General features: G+C 42.2%; 1 protein-coding gene across 5 annotated transcripts in view; it reads left to right on the top strand.

Moving 5' to 3' along the window:
* LOC128752236 (SH3 and multiple ankyrin repeat domains protein 2-like) overlaps positions 1-26,025 on the top strand; it is a 145,977-nt gene that overhangs the window by 44,725 nt on the left and 75,227 nt on the right. For all 5 annotated transcript variants that reach the window (XM_053853225.1, XM_053853227.1, XM_053853226.1 and 2 more), the window contains exons 3-9: positions 14-217; positions 1,837-1,908; positions 6,100-6,208; positions 14,521-14,672; positions 14,741-14,908; positions 18,121-18,237; positions 21,546-21,623. In XM_053853225.1, coding sequence (XP_053709200.1) covers positions 14-217; positions 1,837-1,908; positions 6,100-6,208; positions 14,521-14,672; positions 14,741-14,908; positions 18,121-18,237; positions 21,546-21,623 — 900 coding nt within the window. The remainder of the gene's footprint in view (positions 1-13; positions 218-1,836; positions 1,909-6,099; positions 6,209-14,520; positions 14,673-14,740; positions 14,909-18,120; positions 18,238-21,545; positions 21,624-26,025) is intronic.

Below are 26,025 nucleotides of genomic sequence, written 5' to 3'. Positions count from 1 at the left end.
TCCTGTCACCCAGAAATGTATGCGCTTGAACCCCGACGCCACGGTTTGGGTGGCCAAGCAGCGTGTCCTCTGCACACTCACCCAGACTCTGAAGGACGTCCTCAACTACGGGCTGTTCCAGCCGGCCAGCAGCGGCAGAGATGGGAAGTTCCTGGACGAAGAGCGGCTCCTCAAAGAGTATCCTCAACCCATCAGCAAAGGGGTCCCCTGTCTGGAGGTATGAAGCCTGGTCAAGGCACAGAGTGAAGCTTGTCAATGCTTGTCACAGTAGGGAGCCTCGGGTGGCCTGAGTTCGAATCGCCCCCTGCTGTGCAGCCTCGCACCACTGCACCTCAGGCAATGCCCTTTTTTTCTCCTCAGCTGGCAGCGCTTAGTGCCAAGTAGCTGGTTTGTGACCCACGACGAAGTACGTCATGAGCCGTGTGACAACCTATTTACCGCCATTGGCTTGACCTCCTTATTTCTCATTCACTTCTTAGCACTACGAGTTATTCATTATTCATTTAAGCGAATGTGTCTATCAATAAAATCAAATGTTGATCAGCCTATAAAGGTGAAAACATGTGATCAGACCCTTTACTGCCGGGCATTTATCATGTTTGTGTAGTGTCGCCTTGTACACGTAGTTTCAGGCATCTAGCACCGAGTCGTCTGAGGCGAGAAGCTGACCCCCGGCGGAGAGTTTCCCGAGACAAGGTGCAGCTCTCCAGCCGGTATCAAGTCTGTGGCCAAAACCTGACTCGCTTGTGTTCACACCTCGGACTTCTGAGCTGAATGCGCTTTGTCTTGAGACAGAGTTCGCAGTGTGAAACCGCCCTTAGTCTCTGCCCATCCCGCTCGGTCCATGGGGCCTAAGATTGGAAAAAAAATGGATGGCAGTCTATGAGAAGCAAAAAGTTATTGGCTGGTCCACTTTAGCCTCATGCTCCAGATCACACCTCTGCTGTATCACAATTTAGATGATAACTAATGATCTGAGTTTTGACCAAATTTGTCATGTAATTTACGATCTATTTGCTTGAGAAATAAGTCATTGTTTGGTCTACGTATCAAACATGGCTTGCGTGACGTCACAGCAGAATCCCACTGCCCTGGTGCTACGACAGATGGTACCAAAGGTACTAGATCATTAAAGGTAGAAGCTAGCGAACATTAGCTGACATTGTTCAACACTTTCCGTGACTCTGTGGAGCTTGTCCCGCCTGCTGGCTCTCCCTCGACCGACTATCGAGTCAGAGCCTGTGATGGGCATGGTACTTCACTAATACATATCACACAAAACCTAGTCATTTTTGATTCCGGTCAACACCAGTCAAATTCATAGGCATCATATGTGAGATCTCGAGCATATTTCAAGCTTGATCACAAAATAACTTCCGTCTCTCCATTGACTCCCGTTCATATTTTTTGTTTACGTACTGTATGTCCCATGCGGAGGGCGGTGTGGCTTAAGCTTCCCATGTGAGGACCAAGTTCTGACATGTATTACGTACTGGAGTTCGTAGGAAAACTTATAACAATCCTGAACAGTTTCACAGAATCTGTAAAACACTTTTTTTTCTCCTGTTTACAGCAGGGGTGGCCAAACTGCCTCGAGGACTCAAGTGGGTGTCGGTTTTTGTTCCAACCCGGCTAGCACACACACTTCTCCCTGCAGTCTGAAGTTGACTGTCAGTCAGATGCTGCCTGTTTCAGCTGACATAATTGGTTAAACTGTGTGAGTTTGATGGGTTAGATCAAGAAACTGCACCCACTGTGGCCCTCTCTGGAACAGTTTGGTGACCCCTGCCAGCCTTTATCAACACAATGAAATGTTTAATTTGTTTTGCCCTGCAGTTCCGATACAAAAGCCGCGTGTACCGACAGCCCAACGTGGATGAGAAGCAGATCGCGAAGCTTCACACTAAGGTGAGATCCTGACTGAAGTCCTTTTGAATGTGTGCACCAATGTTGGGAATTTGAATGATCCGATCCAATGTTCATCAAGCTCTGATCCCAACGTTTTTGATGGATTGGAAATTCTCAATCCAACCAATCCGTGTGCTGTGTCTGAGCTTGTTGTTGTCTGCCGAAATTTGCTGTCCCTTGCACTGATAGTCTCCTGCAAAATGTGGAATGGAATCAGTGGAATTACAAGTAGTGAAACTGCAGAGTTCACAGGCATCTAGCATGCAAGCATTTAGCAACAACAAAAGTTGTGTTACTGTACACGCTGAATGGGATTTCTTCATTCTTGGCATGTGCTGCTGTCAAGTGTCTTACTTCATTAGGTGTTTACGTAGAGTCCTGTCTGCTGATGTTGGAGAGGGAGACAGATGTGTAAGGCTCCTCTGCATGTAAACAAACAGTGCTGCTAAACACCGCATCCAACGTTTTAAGCTCTCAAACACTGTGTTGTTTCGTTAAATCATGTTGTTTGACTTCAATTACTGCCTCATGATATTGGCTAGTGATGGATTAATGAGGTTTCATGACACAGTGGTGAAGGGTCGGCGAGGTTTCATGAAACACTGTCCTGATTTTCAAAGGCCACCAGATGGCACTGTCTGCTATAAAATGTTTGGACTTAACTAATTCAATGAAACCTCCTAGTAGCATCTGGAAATAAGTACACTATTTCATGAATACTGTGTCATGATTCCTCACTAGGTTTAGCTTAAAAAAGTTCATTCAGTTCAGTATTTCAGCACAGCAAATTTCTGTGAAAGATGTTAAATGTGTCTGATGTTAAATTCCTTGTGTTCCTTGAGTTGTATCGCAAAATACTCGAACGTCAAATCAATGTGAATATATACCCATGAATATGCTTGCAGTGAATATTGAGAAAAATGTACTTAAATAATAGAAATGTGCTGCAATAAACTGTGTTTATTGACTTTGACTCAACACAGCTAACTGCAAGCTGACTGCACAAACACTCGTAGCCCACATTTTAGCCCTCAAATGAAGGGGAAAAAAAAGTCAGAGAGACTCGGATATCATAGTAACTTAAGTAAAATAAAATACAAAGACCTGCGTTTCGCCCTCCAGGCTGGTTTTCCATTTCAAAAAGACTGAAGTGAAGTGAGTGGGCCGAGAGAAAGAACTGGATATCTCCAGAGAGGGGGACCAGACAAAGTAAAAGCATTTCATTCCTGTTTGCTTTTAGTCCCAATCAATCAACGTCACTTTCGTCAACTCACTTCTGACTCTGATGCAAACAAGTCAGTTTCAGTTATGAAGCATAACGGCATCGTAGGTGAAAACTTGAAAGAAACTTTTCTTCTGCTGGTTTTGAGGCTCCAAACAAAGCAATTGTTGTTCTGCTCTGCCTCCTGCTGCGGCCTCCAGGAAATAATTGTCTTCAATTCCTTCCTGCAGGAGACCGATTATTACGTTGAAAATCAAGTACTTGACAATAAACACAGTTAGCGCTGATATCAGTGGATGCACCGCTCGTCTTGTCTTTTTTTGCTGATGGATGAAACCCCCTTGGTCTGACTGTTTTCCTTCAGTAGCGAAGGCTCCTGCCCCGTGGGGTCTCGCAGCCACTTCATATTTGAGTGTTGTTATTAGCCTGACGCAGCCACGGGAAGCACAAAGACTCCAATATCAGCGAGGGAATTGTTGTCGCTTCTTTTTTGTGTTGCTGCCTTTCTCCGCCGTCACTTTTCCCCACGCTCCGGAGATGAAGTCATCTCATTCGATGGCACCATCCTGATAAAGAACATGGTTAATGAATTGTCTTCATTCGCATGAATCACGATGTAGCAAGCCAAGTTTGACTCCTGAAGTCAACTCAAAATAAAAATAAAAATCTGTTCTGTGTCCATCAGGATTTACAATCAACTTTAGTGATCGGTGGAGCCGGGACTTTTAATATTCCCCTTACTGCCTGATCACAGCCGGTTTGTGTTTGAGAACTAGACGCAGAAAATAAGACAAAGTGCAAGCAGGAAACACAGAAGAGAAGCAACAAAACAAAAGTGAACTGGCATGGAATCCACTTGAACAATGAAAGTGATAGAGCTTAGTTATGACTTATGAAGTTGTGTAGTTAAACACTGTCACTTCCTTTTTTCAGTTGCAAGAAGGAAAACCAGCCACTAATATTTGATTGTTTGCCGCGCCACTCTCTTCATATGAAGTAATTTCCTGCAGAAACTGTAACAAATGTGCTCAAATCAATTTGATTTTTTAGAAGCTTTTTTAGAAGCTCAACCTCCATAACAGCACGTGTCGCTGTGGGTAGAGATTCCTATTAGAATTAAAGTAAGACTTCAACTTAACCAGTTAAAGCGTCAACAACCACACAGCCTTTTAAAATGTTTAATATTTAACCCTTTTAAATTGTGATACGCTACATCACTGCATTTATACGCCTGCAAATACAGAGCCTGGTGTACTTTACACAGCCACATGGCGGACGCCTGTCACTTCAATCTAAGCAACATTTGAGGGCGTGTCCTTGCAACATGTTGGACGTGACAGTGCACTCGCAGCATGTACAAACTTTTCAAGCTACAACCTTTTGAAATAGTGATGTTGAAGTTGAGTACTTACTGATGCCTATGGGGTTAATTTAATATTGGACCAAGATGGTGCTTTAACCATTTAAGAGACTACAGGTGGCCTGTTTCTTCCTGGTTGTCTTTGATCGGTTGCATCGCCATCACAAAAGCCACCAGTTTCAGACCCAATTTAATGTCATGCATAGCTGTTTTTGTTTAAGATCCGAAAGTGACCTCTCACTGTTCAAGTCAGGGCCCACCAACCTTTTAGCAACCGCAAGCTACCTCCAAGGGCACTGTGTGACCCTGAAGGGCTACCATCGGATCAGCACACACGTCTGAAATCATGATACACAGTGATAGTTTTCACAATAATTACCAATGGTGTAAGGAAAAATCAAGCATAATAACATGGTTATTACATTTCATATTATTTATGGCTTTGTTTTTAAACGCTCCATGGGCCCTCTGTCTCTGCGGGCCTCCTGGTGCCGGTGGGCACCATGTTGGTGACCCCTGGTCAAAAAACTGTAATTGTTATAAGGGGCCATCATCAAAAGAAAGACATCGATGGCTACAAAACATGACGGAAAATTATCCAAAATACAAACTTAAGAAATGAGCCTCAGGATATTAAGAAGTGTAAATATGCCATGAAACCTATTGAAATATTTCATTTTATATGCATGTAATTTGAATATAAATCAACATAACTATGGACCAGGCGTAAAAGATTAAAAAATGCATTTCAAAATATATTTCCTTCAAAATTCACAAAAATGGCCAATGAAAAGGAGAAAATTATAGTCTTCAAACAAGAACATGCTGTATTTACTGCTGAAGTGGTGCTGGGGACTAAAAGATAAAGAACAAAATAATGCAGACAAATTCCAACATATCAGTTATACTTTTAGTCTGAAGTCAAAAGGGCTGCTTAAATACAGCGGCATCGGGCCGCATATGGCCCCCGGGCCGCACTTTGCCGAGGTCTGGTCTAACACTTACTCGAAATGTTTTCTCTCTGGCAGCGCCACCTGGTGCTCCTAAGAATAACTTTCTGAGATAGTAATTTCTTTGCCCAAAATGTCCTTGTACACTTGGAAATGTCGCAGCAGGACCTTCATCTCTTTGCTTTGTCTCCACTAGTTAGAGATAATTCCGTGCATGCAATGAATTTTTTTTTCATTCTTTTATCTGCGTCAGTGATTTTTACAACTCTTGCCACCAGCTGAGTCTAATTTCAAGCACGACCCCTTTCCTGTCCCTCTCTGTCTTTGATACCTATTAGCCGTCGTGCGGCAAGTGATGAAAAATGAGTCATGAATACATGGCATTGTCAAGTTGTTTAGAAATGAAATCCAAACTTTGAAAAGTGCTTGTCCTCTCCCATCCTGCTTCACTTCTGCTGTCTCATTCCTCTCCCTGGTTCCCGCGTTCAGGGAGCTGCTCTCTAATCTATTTTTATCCTGCGGCCTGGAAACAAAGCCCAGCATCTTCTCCTCTACAGCCTGCTGTCATCTCCTCACGTTTTCTTAACTGGTCCACTCTCCAGCGTTCTCCGTCTCTCAGCTCTTGTTCATGGACCTCTGTTTGTTCCCTGTGTCTGCAGGCCAATCTGAGGAAATTCATGGAGCTGGTCCAGAACAACCAGGTGGACAAAGTGGCCAAGCTGCTGGACAGGGGCTTTGATCCCAACTACCATGATGGCGACACAGGCGGTACGACCACACGACCATCGGACACTACACATTTGATAAATATTCTTCCGAATGAAAGGACAGTTTTACCAAATGTACCAATTACAAGTAGACGTGCCACTGACTTGTTCGCGAGTGATGTTTGTGGAAACATGAGCTGTCACTTGAGTGTAGTTCCACCACATTTTCTTCAAAAGACATTTTCTGTCCTACACTTGAGTGTGGTTTGTGATCTTAGGAATCACTGATGTTCAGTTGCTCAAGAGACAAAAACACAGACCAGGTCCTGCAACAATGTGTTAAATATGTTGACAAAATGGCCACCTCACTCAAAACACTCTACTCTACACATACCCAAGCGTTCGGTTGTACTTCGTTGGTGAGTTTTTGGTGCGCTTCAAAATAGTTTTGAGTTTGATCAACAGGATGCATTTCTAATTTTTGCAGGCTGCACAAAATGTGGCGGCCCATATCTGGACCCCGGGCCTTGAGTTTGATGCATGTGAGTTATCACAAAGCTACCTAGACTTCTGCCAAAGGATCTTTAGTCAACTGGAAAAAAACTCACTAGGTTAATTGAACTCTATGAAATTGCCCCTTGGTGTGCGTGTGTGTGTGTTCGAATGGTGTGAGTGTGTGTGTGCCCTGGAATGGACTGGCAACCTGTCCAGGGTGTTCCCACGTCTCGCCCAATGATTGCTGAGCAGGATTAAGCGGTGGTTAATTGATGTATGTATATACTTCCACAGTATATACTTCCAGTCACAAACGTGTTAAACATATCAACCACCTCTGCTGTGGAGACACAGTGACAGGGAAAGAAGCAACAGCTTTTTCTCAATAGCACACAGTCCCATTTAGACCCATCAGACTATTTATACTCAATGTTACGTATGGATCGGGATACAGATGGATCTTTCTGTCCGAACTCTGCCTTCATTTCCTTCGTATTTCTGCACATTTCCACAAAGCTTATTGATAAGCTTATTGACCAAGCAGAGCAGTACCACTGGAAACCATGGGGGGCAGTGTTGTTGTTACTACCTGATACTTCGCTCTAGTAAGAAACGAAGAAGACATAACAATGGTGGAAATTCTCCGTCCTCCAGTCACAATATACAGTGGTATCTCGGTTCTCGACCACAATCCGTTCCAGACAGCCGTTCGAGAAGTGAACTGTGACACTCCACCACGGTCCAGTGCGTAGACAGGACACGGGACACGTCTGCATACAGAGGCTGCGTTATACACAATAACAAAGCGCGTCATGGGTCAGCTGATCCGTCCACGCACGTTATGTTTTTTCCAGCTTTTTTCAGGGGCGTTCGAGTTCTGGTTTTTCGTTCGAAATCCGAAGCAAAAAAAATCTTGAAATTTTTGTTCGAATTACAAATTGTTTGAATTCCGAGACGTTCAAAAACCGAGGCACCTCTGTATTTAACAGGCTCACCGACCACCACCTCCTACAACGCTTTCCTCTTTTTTGCAAGAAGTACATTATCAATACCCTTCCACAGGCGCCATGTGAGTTTTGGAGTTTGTTGTTGTCATAAACTTTTGACTTTGGGCTGCTCACCCTGGTGGATATATTGGTGAACAGAAATACCAATACAAAGAGCGCATGGAAGCATGTGATCAGTAACAGTTCAAAACGGATGGGTACAATTTCGTTCGTAAAGGGAGCATCAATGGGCCTACTCCAGGGCAATTAGCTGCGCTAGGCTAAGTTGTTGCTTTTTTGTTGCGGTATGCTTCCCGTCAGAGCCACCAAACCGAACAACACAAGCGACTATTGTCGCAAAAGACGAATTCAAACATAGCTAATGAGGTTGATTTGTCTAAACCTGGGGCTCCTGAGGAGCCACCAATCGGCATGAACACCAAAAATAGTTAAAACAGTTAGTTAAATAGTTACACAATATTTAAAAAAAATACTTTTCTTTGATTATTTTGAGGGACAAGAGATGCTGTCAATGTAAAAATGCAAAGAAGAAAAAAAGAGAATGAAGTGGTGAAACTTCAATAAATAAAAGTAACACTTAAATTCAGGAAGATACATTTTCTTTCAGTAGACTTATTCATATGTGTATTACCAACATACTAGGCAGGAATTAATCCTCATGAAGCACTGACTGCCCTCTATTGGGCACCCACAGTTAGCAACACCATAATTGGTATATAATACCAATACCATAATTATATATATATATATAAACGCTCATTTTTATGACATATATTCACACAAAACCGGAGAACTATGAAAACGCTGTTGTTGAGAGAGGTGGCTCAACAGTTCAGTTCAAATAGTTTCAAAGTTCTCCCAACAACTCACTTCTGGCTGCAGGTTGATTGTGTAGCCTAGCAACTATAAGTGCAGCGGCTCCGCTCTGGAGATTAATTATATCTCATAACCCGTGTTTTAAATAACCACAAACGGTGGGAGATGATTTTCCCCTTAATTGATAAGGCACTCGAGCCCCGCTGCTGAACAGTCTCCTGAAGTGTCCTCGCACCGACATTAGAAATCTTCCTCTCACCTTCCTCCTCGCCAACATCAATAATGGCTGTGCAGCAAGTGTCGCATCATAGATTCATTGTGGTGGAGGAAACCAGTCGCTATGGATCCAATATGCATCGCTCAAGAATGAGCCAACATTCCTTTGCACCTGTAGCTGAGGACCGGGTGTTTGGTTCCTCAGGTTGGAATTGATTTGGAAACAGAGCCTTGTAGGTCAAACGTGCTCAAGGATTGATATCGACTTCACAGACTCCCGAAAAGTAATGTTGCTAGGAGGACTTTTTATTGTTGTTTTCATACCACTTTACTGAACATTATGTGCTTTGCAACTCAGGGAATTAACTTATTGGTTAATTTTATTGTATTGTTATTAGTTGATTAAAGATTAATTGAAGAAGACTCAACAGAGTTGTCTGTGAAATAAATGTATTCCTCGTTCATTTTAGCCTCAACAACTCAGGCAGGTAGCACTACGGTAGCCTCAAGTGGACAAAATGTAAGACTCACAATAGACTGATTCGGTCCATCAGATTTTAGACATCTATTTTGAAAATAATACATTATTCAGTTAAACATATATTTAAGAATTCTATGCAGTTCATAGACTGTCTGCTGTAAAATGTTTGGTACCAGTAATTCAATGAAACCTTGCATTGACTCACCACCTAGTGGACTCTGAACATTGGGACTGTGTTTTAATCCACCCTGCAGTACTGTTTCATGATGCCTCATCGACCCATCACTACCTCTGACAGGACAGAACCGGGTGAGAAAGTGAGAGGGCAGAGAGAGGGTTATTGTATTAATGACACTGGTAAGAAATTTAGGTTGCAGGAGACGATTATTATATTTTCCAAAAGGTCAACTGTGTTTTTGAGATCTGCATCAGAGGTCATGCTGGCACTTGACATTTCTCTCATCAGCAACATTTTACGCACCGACAGCAGCAATAACGCCGCAGACGTTTGACCTGCCGCTGAATGTCAGATTGTAGCCGGGGCTCATAAATGTTCAGTCACATCGGTGGACGGCTCAGAGAGAGGAAAATATCTGTGCGATCTGTCAACATTTGGCGACGTGAGTCAACAGGAATAAACAGGCGGCAGCCTCTGTCAACAAGAGGGCCAGAGGAGACAGCGGCTGCTGTGATCACTGAGAAATAAATACTACTACAACACTGCTGCACTTTTTAGTGGCGGCCGAGGGAGGTATAAAAACAAGTTGTGTTTTTATCTTAACTCATCTGTGGCACACCAGGTTGGAAAGGAACCGGGTTTATCAGAATGAGCGACCTCATTTGGTCACACAGTGGTCCGTTTTACCTGTTCAATTGCATTCAGACGCTCCATCTGCATTTTTTGCTTCAGCATTCCTGCTCCTCCCTTCTGCATCAATGAACTTTTCCATGGCTCTTATTCTGTCACGGTTCCTTTGAGCAGTGTTTTCAGGGGAACTGAGGAAACAAGAGAAAAGAGGAGACAACATTTCTTTAAAGTCAAGCTTCTATAACTTCTTTTTAATGTACACATTCCACTTGAAATGCCACACACACTTGATGATTTATGTTATGACTATGTTATGATTTATAGTTGTGATTGGTAGAAGATGTGTCATGGAACAATACTGCAGGTTTCATGAAACAGCGACCTGATTTCCAGAGGCCACCAGATATCTGCTGCAAAATGTTTGGACTTAAAGAACTAATTCAATGAATCCTCGCATCATTTCAAAACCAAGAGCGCTACCAGGTGGCCTCCAAAAGTTAGGACACTGTTTTATGGAACTTGCAGTACTGCTTCATGCAGGCTTATAGCTAGAGGGCGTCTAAACTGCAAAACATGAAAAAATGGACTCCCTCCAGCACTTAAAACCGCCCAACTTGTAGTGTCATCTCACTGGTTGACATTAAATTGTGTTTCCACCTGGTGGTAATTTCGCCTAATATGATCCAAATTCTTGAACCTTTCACAACCGTATTTTGGCCATTGCGCCATATTTGATATTTGATGGGATGTAAATGTAAAATGAATAGAGGTGTAGACACAAGGCCGTACACACAATTGCTTGTAGTAAGGGAAAGAATCATTATGAAAATATTTATTATTGTTATTGTGATTTTTGTTTTTTAATTCGTCAGGGTCAGCCAAGTAAAACAGTTGCCCAGGGGACCCCTGCATCTCAAAGTGTTACTGTTACTGAGTCCATGTCTGTTAACGTTTGTTATTTGACTCAGATGCTTGTTTATCAATCATGGTTACAGCTTTGTTTTTTGCAAAGCAAGTTTTTAGTTGTCTGTCGTTGACATGGTGTGTCAGCAGGAGGTGGAGTTAGGGGCGGGGTTATGGGTTGGGGGTGGGGTTTTGGACACCCTGTCTCAAAATACTAGCTAAAAGCCTTGTCTCTCAATACCTCATCTATGCATCACTAATGCTAAAATGTGTAATACAATCTTGCACGTGTAATGCTACTCAGGAATTCTGGTTTGTTTGGAGTGAACTAGCTAATTTTACAAACAGCTATGTTGTGTTTATATCCATGCTATGGAAAATCATTTGGTCTCACACAGGCCAAAAGGCAGGGAAAGTTCTAATCGTGAAGTGAGAAAGAGAGAGAAGTAAGTTGAGCGAGGACCAGAGAGTGAGAATTTCATCTTTTACACTTTTCTAAATTTGTGAAGTTTTAAGTGTTCCAGCCAGAAGACGAAAGTTGGTGAGCTTCTCTCCTGGCATCTGGTTCCATCAGTGATACAGGATGAGGTTTGAACTGTTTTATTAAGAATGGATTGGTGTCTCATCAGTTCCCATCGGGGGGGTTTGCCTCAGCTGCTCAGACTCCATTTAACCAAGTCGAGCAGGAGACAAGATCCTCTCCACTGTGTAAGGTGTCAAACTGACTCACTCAAATTTTGTTTCACTCACTTCTGTACCTTAAACTTCAGTTTTAAGCAAGTTCAATAGTCTCCTGACCTCAGTAGACTTTTTGTTGTCGATAAAAGGCTTAGACTCAGATGGCAGGTTGCATTTTCTGAGGTGATAAACCTAAATGTCTGAGGTTGCCAGTAATTCAGAGACTTGCTAGGCACTGACCTCTGCAGACATGTTCGCCAAAGTAGTCAACTAGACCCCAACTAATGTTCCTGTGTGTGTGTGTTTAACGTCTTTCAAAACTCTCCAGAGGACACTTTCCCTTCAGCGGGCGATTCACAAGTGTTAAATGAATGTTGGAGAGACAGGCCTGTCGAGGAAAATACAGGCGCAGGAAGGTTGTTGAGGAGAGATTTGAGCTGAGTCAGCGCAGACTTTCCACTCAAAACTGATCTGATCAATAGAAGGACAGGCGCGTGTGAACCAGTTCAGATATGCCGCCTTTGTCTACTCAGAGGGAAATTAATTCTGAATGCTTTTAGAAGCAGAGACCCTCCCGCTGAGGCCGCCATGCTGAGAATGAATTAACATTTAATAGACAGTGCACAGACGCACAGATTTGGTCAAACGTTTCATAAAGATGACGAGGTGTGGCCTCTCTTTTAATAGGATCCTCTTCAGAGTGGACACAGCTTTGTCTACTTTTTACATGTTGCTTCTTTGTGTGTTGTGATCTTGAACGTCCCTCTATTTTAAATACACGTCCTGACCCGAAGATTCCATCAGGATTCTTTATTAGTTATTTACGTTCAATTTTAGCTTTTTATTCTTCACTATATTCATAAGTCAGGCACATTTTCGGGCATTTTTCTTAAAAACCATCATCATATACTTTTTGAAAATGATATGTCATTTCCTCAGATTTAAACTTTATAATAATATGTAGTTTTCAGTTGTTCTTCTTCCAAATAGGGTACTATTTCCTTCTTGCCCATGGGTTGTTGTTTTGAATTCATTTGTTTAAATTCTTATACCTTTTACTATTGTTTTATCACAGTTGTTCCCCTCCCCTTTCTTTCAGTCAATAATTTTTGTGACATTTTGTCATGAATATGTATTTTAAATAAAACTGTTACAAATAGTTGCCTAGTCTCTGCTCATTGCAACCAACTATTTGTCTATAAAAAGTCATAAAAAAAACAAACCAGCATGTCCATAGAACATAAGCAATGACAAAAGGACCGGCATAAAATGTGTTTTGATAAGCACTCAAAAGCTTTTGTGAAAAGTTTCAAATGACAATGCAAACTTTACGATTCTCAATAGAAATGATCAAACGTCGACAGTGTGTTGGGCATACGGTTCGTAATGTACCTTCTTTTTTCTTGTTTAGGGCAGCTTACTGGCAGAATTCATTCGCAAAGATTGCTTTATACCAGAAATGACTCTTTTGAGTGTTTTCATTTTGATGCTCCATGATTCTCTAAAAAGGTTTCAAGTGAGACGTCACATTAGCCGTTAGCTAAGTTAGCACCGTGAGCACTAGTTAGCAAGTTGTGCCTTTCACCAGCTTGTCAGCTCCGACGGTGAGTTGTTGCAAGACGACATGCGCTAGCATCAGCATAGATCGATATGTGACCGAGGCGGTCCGTACAATATCCTCGCTTTGGCAAATCGTCAGCATGTTCTAATAGTTCACGACCTAACACCGTCATATCGCCCACTCTGGCTGGATGCCCCATCATTTTTTCAAAATTGCAGCTGGAAGTCGCTGCTATTGTCTTCTGTGGTCAGTGTTGTGAAAGAGCATCAAGGGAGAATAAGCCGTACGGTGAAAGGTGACACGAGGGAGCATTGAGAGCAGCTGGCTAATACTATTTCCATTGAAAGCTCTTTTGTTTTGCAATGCTCCAGTCACTTTGGTCAAGTCTGAGCAGCGAAGCAGGAGAAATTGGTGACTCAGCAGTGGGGTGTATGAGTCAGCTGGTCCCAATGAGGCATGTTTGGAGTGACTGGCTGGTGTTGCCGAACAGAACCGCTATTTGAAACTGCGTAATAGGTCGATGACATTTTCACATGACAGGTAAAACACAAAATCAATCACATTCCAGTCGGGGATTCCGCTGAAAAATGGGATGTTTCACTTTCCTCTTGGCCACAATTTACCCCACTTCACTTTTCACTCTTTTCCTTAGAGTCGCCATTTAGAATATAAACAGGTTTACTTGCAAATCCAGGTGATTTCCAAATCAATAATTCCCGTCTTTCAAGCGTCATTAGGGTAAAATAACCGCTATGAAGTACAAATGACCTCAAACTAAAATGATTTTAAAGATCAAAACTCTTAATGTTCATTGCAATTTTTCATTTTTCATTCATGTCTCGATGAAAACGATGCCCTTGGAAAGATCAAGTCAAATGCACGGCTGCACACACAATTCTGTTTGGAGTTTGTCCAGAGAGCGCTGGACCACTGCCGCAGTGAAACTCACTTGCTGTTATCGTCATCGGTGCTAATTTATCTGAAAGCTAAACTGCTTAATTCGAATGTAATTGGCTCAAACGCGCTGGCCGTCCGTGTTGGAGATGCTGATTACGCTTCTAATGAGAATGAAGATTCATTTTGTCTGGAAACAAACTCGACAATTGAGCCTAAACTGCGGGGCGATCTGGTCTCCTCCTCATCTTCTCCTGTAACTCGCTCTTGAGAGGGAGACAAACAGAAAGTGATGCGACACAAACTGGCTAACAATGAGCAATAGAAGTCACATTCCTTGTTTCGCAGGTTCCTGAATAAAACACGTCGGCTGTTGCGGAGTAGAAACAGTTGAATGTTAAAAACTGTGATTTAGCACCTTTAACTGTGAGAATACATGTTAAGACTGAAGTGTAATGATAACGTATAGAGAGCTGTGGTTTGTAAAAGTAAGAACATATTTTTGTTCCTGCAGAAAGTCCTCTCACGTTTGCTGCGCACCTGGACAACACGGCGGATCTGATCAAAGTGCTTAAAAACGGAGGAGCTCACCTGGACTTCAGGGCCAAAGATGGCCTGACTGCGCTCCACAAAGCGGCTCGCTCCAAGAACCAGCTTGCTCTCATGGTGAGATGTCAGTGCAGAAAACGCTGTGTTTCCCTTGCCACCTTCTAGAGTCATATGAACTATTTCAGACGCTGCTGGACCTGGGAGGCTCTCCAGACTACAAGGACAGTCGAGGACTGACCCCTCTGTACCACAGTGTGGTGGTTGGCGGAGACCCCGGCTGCTGCGAGCTTCTCCTCAACCACCACGCCGCCGTCTGTTGCCAGGACGAGAACGGCTGGCACGAGGTTCACCAGGTAAACAAACACTCACACACTCAACAACAAATTCATACCATGGTATTGAAGGTTATCTTCAATTGTCTGGAGTCCTGCTGGGAAATAGTCTGCTGTCAGAATTACTTTTCATCTTTGTTGATGTTGCGCTCTTGTGTTAATGAAGCATTGTCTAGTGTCTCCAGTGTGTTACACTGGGGTCGGTTTGTCCCACTTTTATTGTTGTTTTATTCATTGCTGAAAGCAGAACACATAAACACATTTATTTTTAGATTTTCAAACAATCAATTTCATACTGTAGAACAAACACACACTCCAAAGGTGCATTGCGTTACCAGGGCCACACAAGTGATAGTAATTGTATAAGAACACCTTCATCTTAACTGTTCTGCCTCAGTCTGGAGCACTGAAAAAGCATATATCGCCAAAGTACTGAAGGGTTGATGAGGTTTCATGAAACAGTGTACTTATTTTCAGCACTCAGTAGGTGGCGCTCTTCAGATTTCATGGAGTCGCTGTGCAAAACCAATGATTTTAGAGCAGAGAGTGCCATCTAGAGGGCTTTTAAAACTGAGGGCGCTGTATCATGAAGCCTCATCAGCCCATCACTAGTCAAACCCTGCAGTACTGTTTCACCAGGACGGACAAGGATGAGCATTGCTTCTTCATGGCCACTGAAGTTCTGATCACGATTAAAAGTTGGATAAAGTGTTCCGCCATGATCTGATTCTCATAAAAGTTCCCTCTCTTATTTGACGACATTTTGAATCTCTGGTTTGAAAAGAATGCAGCGTGATAGTTTAGATGTCCTTTATGTGTCCCTCAGTGGGGAAATTCATTCACAGTCAAAGGAAACAAAGACACAAAAGACTGCCAAGACATTAAAGACACACAGCAAACATCAAAGACACTGCACTGAATTAAGCGAACTGTGGACGTTTAAGGCGCTTGATGGCCACACAAAATGGCTTGGTCGGCCAGTTTTGGCCCCCAGACCTTTTGTTGATCTTGATGTATGTGAGTTTAATCAGACGAGCACAGTTATTAGTTTGCAATCAAAACATTGATCAATGAAAAACGATCCTGCTTTGCCTGGACTTAGCTTCTCAGTAGATCTGTCTTTAAGATCAATAGAACTGACAGCTACTGAACAGTTCATAGCTACTGCTCCTTTTCACAGGATGAAACCGGTTGGAACAATCAATCCGGTTTTAATTTCTTGGAGGTTAGTAGTAATAATATCCAATAATATCTGCACTGAGTGTGATATTTCACTAAACAAAAAAAAGAAAACTACACTATGAGTTTCCTCTCATGCATCCACCTTCATTGAATTCTCTTTCCTCTGCATCAGATGCTGTGCTTATCGCCATCTATTGGCCCTTAAGCAGTGGATTCTTCAACGATCTTCAAGGGTTGCATTGCTGTGTCATGCTTTCCAATAATGTTGACGTTTCAGGCCCTTTCTAGAGTTTGACACGTGTGTGGACATTTACACAAAAACCTTACACAAGAAACCATTATACCATTATATATATATATATATATATATATATATATATATATATATATATATATATATATATATATATATACATGTATTCTGTTTAATTAATTTTGCCTGTAAAAACTCTTAAATTCTCACTTGGTATTTTCGCTGAAATGTGTCATCTATGTTGCTGAGGACGAATATAAACAATAAGTAGGCAGTCATCTATAAACTATTGGCATTATGCCTGTTGGTGCGTGTAATCTCCGTCTCCGGAATCCGTTATATAAGCGTGTGTGTACAATGAGCTCGTCGAACGAGAAAAAAAGATAAGCATCTGACAAATGAAGCTGCAGATTTATCCAGCTGGATGTGACTCGGCTCCTCCGCCTCATTGTTTCTTTGATGCTAAAAATCATTTTCACATCAATGGTTTTTATCGCCATGACAGCTGTTCGGGGGCGTGTCGTACGTTGCAACTTTTGGAGCAGCACAAGCCAGAAATTTGACCTAAAAATAAAAAAAATATATATAAAAATACAGCAGCTGTCTGTTCATTATGATGAATAACACTGTGTCTGTTTTTGTTAAACAACTCCCAGGCTTCGGATCCTGGTGCTGGTCCTGGATGTTGGTTTTCTCGCATGTTTATGAGACAGTGGTTGTGAGAACTGGAGAGGAGCAGCTTGTTCATGTTTACAACCCAACTGTGTGAAACGTTTCAGCAACTCTCAAGGATGTTCAGCACTGGTGTCCAGCCGTTTCCCTCTGAGGGCCAGTTAGCTGAGATTCTAGCGCCTACTGTACCTGACGTTGTTTGACGCGTATAAAACAGATGCAGGCGAAATGGAAAACTAATGATTAGCAACATTAAACAAAGAGTTAAGTAACTATGAAATTCAAAAGTCATGATGCAATGAGACCCTTGTTTGCATGTACAAAACTGTGTTTCTTATGAAATAGACATGGACGTAGCGGCGATGTGGTTCAATGAAACATGATGTCAAGGGTTTCGTGGAATCTGGTCGACACTCAATTTGTCCTAATTCTAACTTATTCCTGCTTATATTGTTTAGAATCGGTTAGAAATCTTTTCCCACGTTTAGCATGTGGTGATGAGACATCGATGGCTGTCATGGCTGACTCACTTCTTCAGCGGCGCACGGGCGACTGGGACAGTGCCAGAAAAGTGGGCAAACCATTCCTCCTTCTAAAAATTGCTCAGCCTCCTGCAGGGAAAAGGTTGATCTCCTATTGCTCCAGTGGCTAATCCTGCTGAACGTTGAAACTCAGTTGACGCGTAGAAACTCAGAGGAAGAGCATGACGGGTCATTGTTCATATGTTTATATGGATGTTATATAGTCCTTTTAAGTTGGGGGTGTTTTCTGCTGTTGGTCCCGTGGCCAGTTTTGAGGGTAGTTCTGGGTGAGAGATTGTGTTGTGGAGGTGTTGTTGTCCAGGAACAGAATGGAGGCTGAATCACCTTTCAGGTCATGGGGTTAATTTTTCCATTCCATGGTTTCACACTCACTTTACTAGAAACATAATGTATTATTTTATAAATTGTTTTTTTCTGAAATTATTATCCATGTTTTTCTTCCACTTATTTTTCATGTCCTTCTCTCCGCCTGCCGAATTGATCATCTTCAGGGTTCAAACCGAGGCTGCGACTGCTCTTCATCTCCTGCTGCACAGTGACCTCTTGTGTTACAGACGCTTCACTGCAGGGTGTATATGTTGCAGGCTTGTCGCCATGGAAACGTTCAACATCTGGAGCATCTGCTGTTCTACGGCTCTGACATGAGTGCACAAAACGCCTCAGGGAACACAGCGCTTCACATCTGCGCCCTGTACAACCAGGTGAGGGAGCGGTGCATCGGTGTGTTTTAATGAAACAAGCTACCTGAAGAGCACCTGTCTGCAAACACAGGCAGGTGCTGGGCAGAAAACACTTGCAGGACGTGACATGCAGCTGACGTGCTTCGCCTTGCTCTCATTATCTCTCATCATGTTGACGTTTTTGCTGACACACAGTTCCGACCAGGCTGCTTATATATTCTCCTGCTGGACCGAGTAACTTGGCTGGATCTTCATCTGAGGAGCCTCTAGATTTAAGGCCTGACTTCGTCATTATGGCTTTTTTTAAAAGGCTAATTTCACTGCTAATTGTGGAAGCAATTTCCTTTGTAAACCAGCTTTTTTAATGTCAACTCATGATGGGCTGTGATGTAACGTAGTGAAGTGGAAGTGGATGTTGTATCGCGGTTGTCTAGTTGTCGTTGCATGGGTTCATATGAATGTGGACACGTCGGATAGTTGTCGTTCACTTTAGAGCACATGGTCGTTTTAAGACTCACCATCGACCTCTGCAGGACTGTGCGTGCGATACATAATGGTGTCACTAGTTAAGGGTAGATGAGGTTTCATGACACAGTATAGAACAGTTGTCCTGATTTTCAGAAAGCACCAGGTGGCGCTGTCTTCTGTGTCCAAGTCTCATGTTTTGACTTAAACAACTAATTCAATGAAACCTAATAATTGAAAATTAGGACAATGTGTCATCAACCCTGCAATACTGTTTCATACCTCATCCACCCAGCACTAGGTGTTACTATTAAGTTGCTTGCATAAGTACTGACTTAACATTTGGAGTGTCCATAATTTAAATGTTTGCATTACTGACTAGAAAACAAAAGTTTTTCTGTGCTTTGGTTATTTAGTGAACTTGCAGATGGACAGACAAACACAGACTATGACATTAACTTCTTCACTGATGTTACAACTATTAAATCTACTGTCATTACGTGCACATGCAGCAAAAATTGTGTCGAGACTCCCTAACTCCCTGCCCAAACTCAACGCTGATGCGGTGAAGCCAAATCTCAATTGTCAGAATGCCAGTCATGTTGGTTGAACCACAGGCTTCAACAATCTTATAAAGTAGTGATGGGTAGATGAGGTATCATGAAACAGTATTGCTGGGTTTCATGATACCTAAGCAGTTTTCAGAGGCCACTAGATGGCGCTCTTGCTTTAGAAATAATGTGAGGTTTCATTGAATTAGTTGTTGAAGTCCAAACATTTTACAGCAGACAGCGCCATCTGGTGGCCTCTGAAAATCAGGACACCGTTTCATGAAACCTTATCAACCCTTCAATACTGTGACAAGGAACCTCATTGATCCATCACTATTATACAGCATTCTGAAGACAATGTTGAACTACAGCACATTTTTGATCAGATTACAAATCCTTCCAAACCTGCCAAGATCCCAGTGGAGCTCCTTTGCCCTATGATCAATATTTGCTAAAACACCTTCCAAGTTTTTGGGTGGTTGTTTTGCTCACAGATCAACTCAGACGATCACATCAGATCTTTGGCCGGCAGTAGTGAAGCCTGCTGGTTTCAAACTATCCCCAATAACCAGAATCAGAATCAACTTTATTGCCATGGTCAGTGGGGAGCCCACCAACTAGGAAAGTGTTTTGGAATAAAGTGCTGACAAAAAAATAAAATAAAATAAAATAAAATAACAACAAGGCTGTTCACAAATTCAACAGTCTGACGGCCAAGGGGAAGAAGCTGTTCCTGTGACGGGAGGTTCTGGTCTGGATGGACCGTAGCCTCCTGCCAGAGGGAAGAGGAACAAACAGTCCATGTCCAGGGTGAGAAGGGTCGGCTCTGATCCGACCTGCACGTCTCTAGGTCCTGGAGGCATACAGGTCCTGAAGAGGTGGCAGGCTGCAACCGATCACTTTCTCAGCAGAACGTACGATGCGCTGCAGTCTGCTCTTGTCCCTGGAGGTGGCGCTGTTATAAACAGCTGACCGACTAGGCAAAGGCAGATGAAGTGGTGGCCTCCCGAGATAACGGTTTTCTCGAGGTAATTTGTATCTCGAGATAATTTTTATCTCGAGATACACATGCGCTGACATTTACGATGGTATCTTGAGATAAAAATTTTCTCGAGATAACTGTTATCTCGGGCAAAAACAATACAGTCCTGCATGCCACATCCAAAAAAAATAAACACATGCATGTCACTTCCAGGGCTCCGTACAATAGACTGGTTTTCATGCACATCATATTCTGCTGCATTATCTGATTTATCTCTCTTAAAATGATGGAACAGCATCGCAATATACCGTAACGTATCGTATCACCACACCTATATCGTGATACGTATCGTATGGCAAGATACCCGCCAATACACAGCCCTAATGCAAACACTTGCACGTCGATCGCACATCGAAAAGTGGTGTTAAGTTTCATATTATTGAGGAGTTCATTTGAACTGCCGTGAAAATAACATTGTTAGATTGAAACCCGCCAACTGCAAAGCTCAAGGAATGACTACAGTTCTTCACCTCTGTATGTACAGTTGATGATCAGCAAGTGGAGTTTTCTACTATGGATTTGTTAACTGCATCTCACATTTTAATGTGTTTCCAAAAATAGGATTTGTTCACAAGGATTTTTTTTTGTTTTCAGCGATGATTCAGTCTTGAGTCTCTGAGAAATGACCTTGCAGCTTTTACATAAGGAGTCTTTTTATATCATCTCACTGCTATTTTTTAATTCAAGTTAGTTATGCAGCATTCCCTGGGCCTGTTATTTTCTCCCCTGCGCTCAAGATTCCTGATATTTTTGACCATCATCTATTAAACATGAGGCTTAGAAATATATGTAAAACCAAGCAATTGCACCAGATGGAATGTAAAAATAGCTTTGCCGCACGTCACAAAATTAGAAGTGAAATATCTGGTTTGTGTTTGATTTTCTGTGTGAGTGATCCTCAACTCTGCTGTTTAAAATAGTCATTATATTCATGTGTGCGCAGAGAAGAACATGCGTGGTTGAGCACTTTGTGGGCGAGATGTGCAGCAGATTCAAACCCCTCAGCTCTCTCCAGCGCCCTGTTCCTCTCTCTATTCTTCTCCCTCTCTACCTATTCTCTGCTTCTCACTCCCTCTAACTGGAGTGGAGAAGCAAACACGCTCAACTGTGAGTGAAGCTTGGTTGCGCTTCTTCTACTGGGATGTTTTAGATTTGCAACCACCTAGCAACATCTCCCGAATGTCAGAAGAAGCTTTCAGACCAAAGTAGGAGTTGGATTTGTTGTCGGTATTCCCTGCTTTGTGTTTTATCTGCATGTCTTCATCCTGCAGGACAACTGTGCTCGAGTGCTGCTGGTACGAGGAGCTGACAAAGAAGTGAAGAACTACAACAGCCAAACTCCCTTTCAGGTAAAAAGACTCAATAAAATACACGGAAACTGAACATAGAATAGAAGACAAACAGAAGGAAATAAGCTAAGGCTGCATATACATTCTTATTTGTTACCATAGCAACAGTGCGAAATGTCAAGGTCAGCATGCATCCGGAGGTTGTGGGCAACAATCAGTTTGCTTCGCAGCAGCAACCAGTTTGACATGTTACACAACAAAACTTGTTTGGAAATTATTTTAAAAATCTTTTTCATAACTTCAACTTTTCATTCCCTGTGTCAGCACATATTTGGGAAGACTTTCTGTAATATTTACATTGTTTCATTTTGTCACATTTCTTGTGTTATGTTTATGGCCTCAATGTTTCAAATAATATTTCAATTTAAGCAGATGTGGTCAATGCATTACACCGTGTTTTCGTGTACACTTGGTGTCAGAGGTAGGGTGTGTGTGTTTAATGCGAGTGACCATTAAATGTGGTTGTGTTATGTCAGGCATTTGCAAACCACAGGATTAACCTGGCAGGCTGCATATGGATGGATTTTCAGAAAGGACATTATGTCTTTTGTTTGTTTTGGTTGCTTGTGGGTTTGGTGACTAAGTGGTAAATATGGTGCATTTGATCTGACTGTCAATAAGCAATAAGGTATTGCACTCTGTGTACAGAATCTAGACCCAGCTTTGCGCTACATTTATGACATGCGTCTACAAATGAGAACGTTTTTTTCTTTTCAACTCTGTAATACTTTCATGGCCACATCTACCCGTTGCTAGTGATGGATATACGAGGCATCATGAAACATTACTGCTGGATTGATGAAACCACTAGGTGACACTCTTGGTTTACAAATGATGTGAGGCTTCCTTGAATTACTGCAAACATTTTACAGCTGACAGTGCCATCTGGTGGCCTCTGGAAATGAGGACACCGTTTCATGAAGCCTCATCTACCCATCTCTTCCCATTGCCATTTCAGTGAAAACGAGATGGCAGCTACGGCACATGCTACCATCTGAAATATTTAAACAGTCTGAATTTTCAGAAAGGTACCGGACTTTGCATGTACAGTAAAGTCTCTGGATTCATCCAGCCAGATAGCTAAAGAAAAGCTTGGCTCTTAAGAGGATAAGGGATTCAAACCTGGGACTCCATCATGTGCCTAAGCCAGCAGGCCTTGAACTGTTATTTGCATATCATATCATTGACTTTACTTTATCGTTGCTAGGGATGTGGGCGATTGAGTAGAATGAATGTGCGTTTGATCGGCCTGTCAAAGAGCTCGAGTGTGTGGTAGGTTGGCCCCCTCCCTTTTGCACCACAATCTCATGTTTTGGCAATATTTTTTGCCAGTTATATATTCCTGGCTGAAGAGTACTTGAGGAGATTCAGACTTGTGGTCCCAAGATGTGCTTGAGCCAGAGTGAAGAAATCGCCTTGAATGCTTCATGCCCCAAAAGGCATTGCGTCAGCTTGGCATTGTTTCCTAGCAAACAGATGTTTCCACTGTGATGTCTGATCATATTTTAGATACTCTCTCAAAATGCACTTTTGAAGCGGCTGGTGTGAGTGAACGTGTGTGGCTGAAGAAAAAAAATCGTTCTGGAATTCTGGGGTTAATGTTTTAATATATACAGAGGAAAACAATCTGTAGATTCTGGATGAGTGTTTATGAGAGTCTTCGCCACAGCGAAACCCAACCGTTTCTATGTGGAGAAACAACCACAAGAAGCAGTTTTTGGTTAATGATGGAGCTCCTGACCAAGAGGACACACGCCTGCCAGTTTACAGATCCATCCAAGGCTGGTTTATGTGCACATACCAGGCATCCTTGCACCTGCTCAAACACAATCACTACCATTACAGCTGTACATGGCGATACCACTTAATTTACCCAGCCAGCCCAGCAATCTGCCAAGAAGAGAGTGGCTCCTTCCCTGGCTTGACTCTAGTACGGACAAATCTCCTTAAGAAAATGGCCAGCACAAAGTGCAGTGTTGAGTTTGGTAGGCTCCACCCCACCAATGTAAACAAAACAGTGAGTCTGGAAGTGGATCAAACCTGCGATGTTTTGAGCCTCAGTTTTGCCCAGTAGGCAGCCGTCTCACCCGACATCAGCTCCCATCAGATAGTGGCAAAATGTGTGGTTTTGAAGGTGTGAGATTGTCTGGAGATCCAAGTGACAATCCACAATTCAACATGTGAATGAGTTGCAGTATCCTGAAGAACTGTGGTCCTGGAGCTGGTCAGACATTGTGAACTGTTCACCTGATGACTTTAATTCAGAGTCACATTGTGGAAGCAAAAAATCAAATTGAGCTATTCTGAAACATCAAAATCAACTTTTCCATTGGACTTTCATCCTGGAGTGAATTAATTATTTAATCTTTGCGTCCATTTTCTCTTTCTGTTGAATTATTTCTGTGCCCAGATAACGTGGCTCTCCTTGTTTCGACTCCCTTGGAAAAGTTCTTTCTGGACTGCTCTTATCACATCTTCCTCAAATGACCTCATACGTCTTCCGTTCTTCCTCGACATGATCTTGAATCTTTCATCCTTAGCTGTTTTTTTATCGCATACTGCTGGACTCTCCTCCTGGAATATTTATTTTCCCAAAAAATCCTGATCTTCTGGAACTTTTTCTTCAAGTTTCTCTTTCTTACTTGAGACTATATGTAAATGACTCTTGCAACCTTCTTATGAGTTGGTTTTCATATTTTTTATATATAGACAAGAAATGGTCACATGACACCAGAAACTCAGCCGATCAGCATTTAAGAATCGGTGCCTCAAGTTTGCCCCAATTATTTCCAACAAATTCAATTCAATTCAAGTGTATACGGTAGTTGCTAATATTTTTTGTCACTGCCTTTATAAGTACTGGTTACCAGCACATTGCTCTTTTGTCGTTCGTGTGAAATCGAGATTGTTGAATGTGAAACCCCCTATATTTTGTCCACCAGCCCCCACTTCCCTTGTGTCTCAGTTTTTGGCTCTTATTCAAGTGAGCTCTCGGCCTGGACTGTGTTCGTTCGAAGAATTATTTTTGAATGTTCTTTCTCATGAATTAAGTGTTCAAGTACGCTGGCCACTACTTCTACCCAGTTTGCCCTTTGACTTGCAATTCTCAATGGACCATTGAGACTTTGGCTCCGTTTTTCACTCCCCACCCATTTTTCATGGACAGCGTCTACACACGCCCCTGAAAAAAAGCTACGCTAATTTGCAAGTACCCCGTCTGAGGGTCCATTAGTACTCATTCCAGGTTTTATACTTGTCCTCCGTAATTGCTACTGTAGCGCTTGTGCTTGCTCATTTTGTCAAGGTGTTTGACAACTCTGGGAAAGATGAACATTTTTGTATTAATACTTCCTTAAACAACAACAAAGGGAACCTTGGCATTTTAAAAGTTTTAATGGAAAAATAAATGTCATGATATACATATATATATATATATATATATATATATATATATATATATATATATATATATATATGGCACATTCCTCTTCTCTTCTAATACACTCGGGCCACCGCATCTCCACGAGTGTCCTGCCGCATTACCATCATGGCCCATCAGCTTGAATCTTCTCCTGGGCTCTTCTTCTCACCTGTCTGTCAGCTCGCTCCGACTTAGTCCTCCGTCTTTTCCTTTGTCGATTGCGTTGCTGAGCTGGCGATGTCTGCTCGGACTCTCTGACCAAACAATTCTTGTGGTCTCTTGGTATCCTCAGCAAAACATCCTTCATAACCACCTTCTTCTCTTCGGCTGAGCTCTCCCCCGCTCCAGCGTCTTCATTAGAGCATGGTTTAATGCAGCTCATCATTTATCTGGAGCAGAAGGATCACATCATGGTGTTAGTCAGTGTTTTCAGAATGTCCCCGGAGGTCTTCACGCTTGTCACCACTCCTACTGCCAAGACTTGTGGAGAGAGTTGCGCTACAATTTAAGTTTGAGAAAACATACTTGACTTTACTGTTATCCACTGTTAACAGTCAGTAACTCTGGTGTTGTTTAGAGTGAACTTTGGGTGAATAATACAGGGTAAACTGTAATCCAGCATAACTGTATACTCATCTGTACTTCATAATGATTAGTTACCTGCTGATATGCTACTAATACACAGATTAATAAATCATTAAATAAAATAAGTGTAACCTCTAAATATTACACGTTTTCTGTGCAATATTCTTAAGATAAGACAAGACAAGACAAGAAATTTACCGTTTCAGGCGCTCTTAGGTTGTTAGTGCAAAAAACAGAAGTAAGTAAATGGTTAGTGCAAACAGGTAGTCATCATAGCAAATTTACACATATACAATGTTGCGGCATTTAAAGAACAAATGTTTCTATTGTGCTCATGTGAGGAATTGTAGCTGTTTTCTGAGGTGTTTGCCTCGAATGTTTAATCACACCAGCAGG

Source organism: Synchiropus splendidus, chromosome 1, assembly GCF_027744825.2.
Source record: "Synchiropus splendidus isolate RoL2022-P1 chromosome 1, RoL_Sspl_1.0, whole genome shotgun sequence".
In the NCBI taxonomy this organism is placed as follows: domain Eukaryota; kingdom Metazoa; phylum Chordata; class Actinopteri; order Syngnathiformes; family Callionymidae; genus Synchiropus; species Synchiropus splendidus.
Note: the sequence above shows the minus strand (reverse complement) of the source record. Positions and strands in the feature narration are given on the sequence as shown.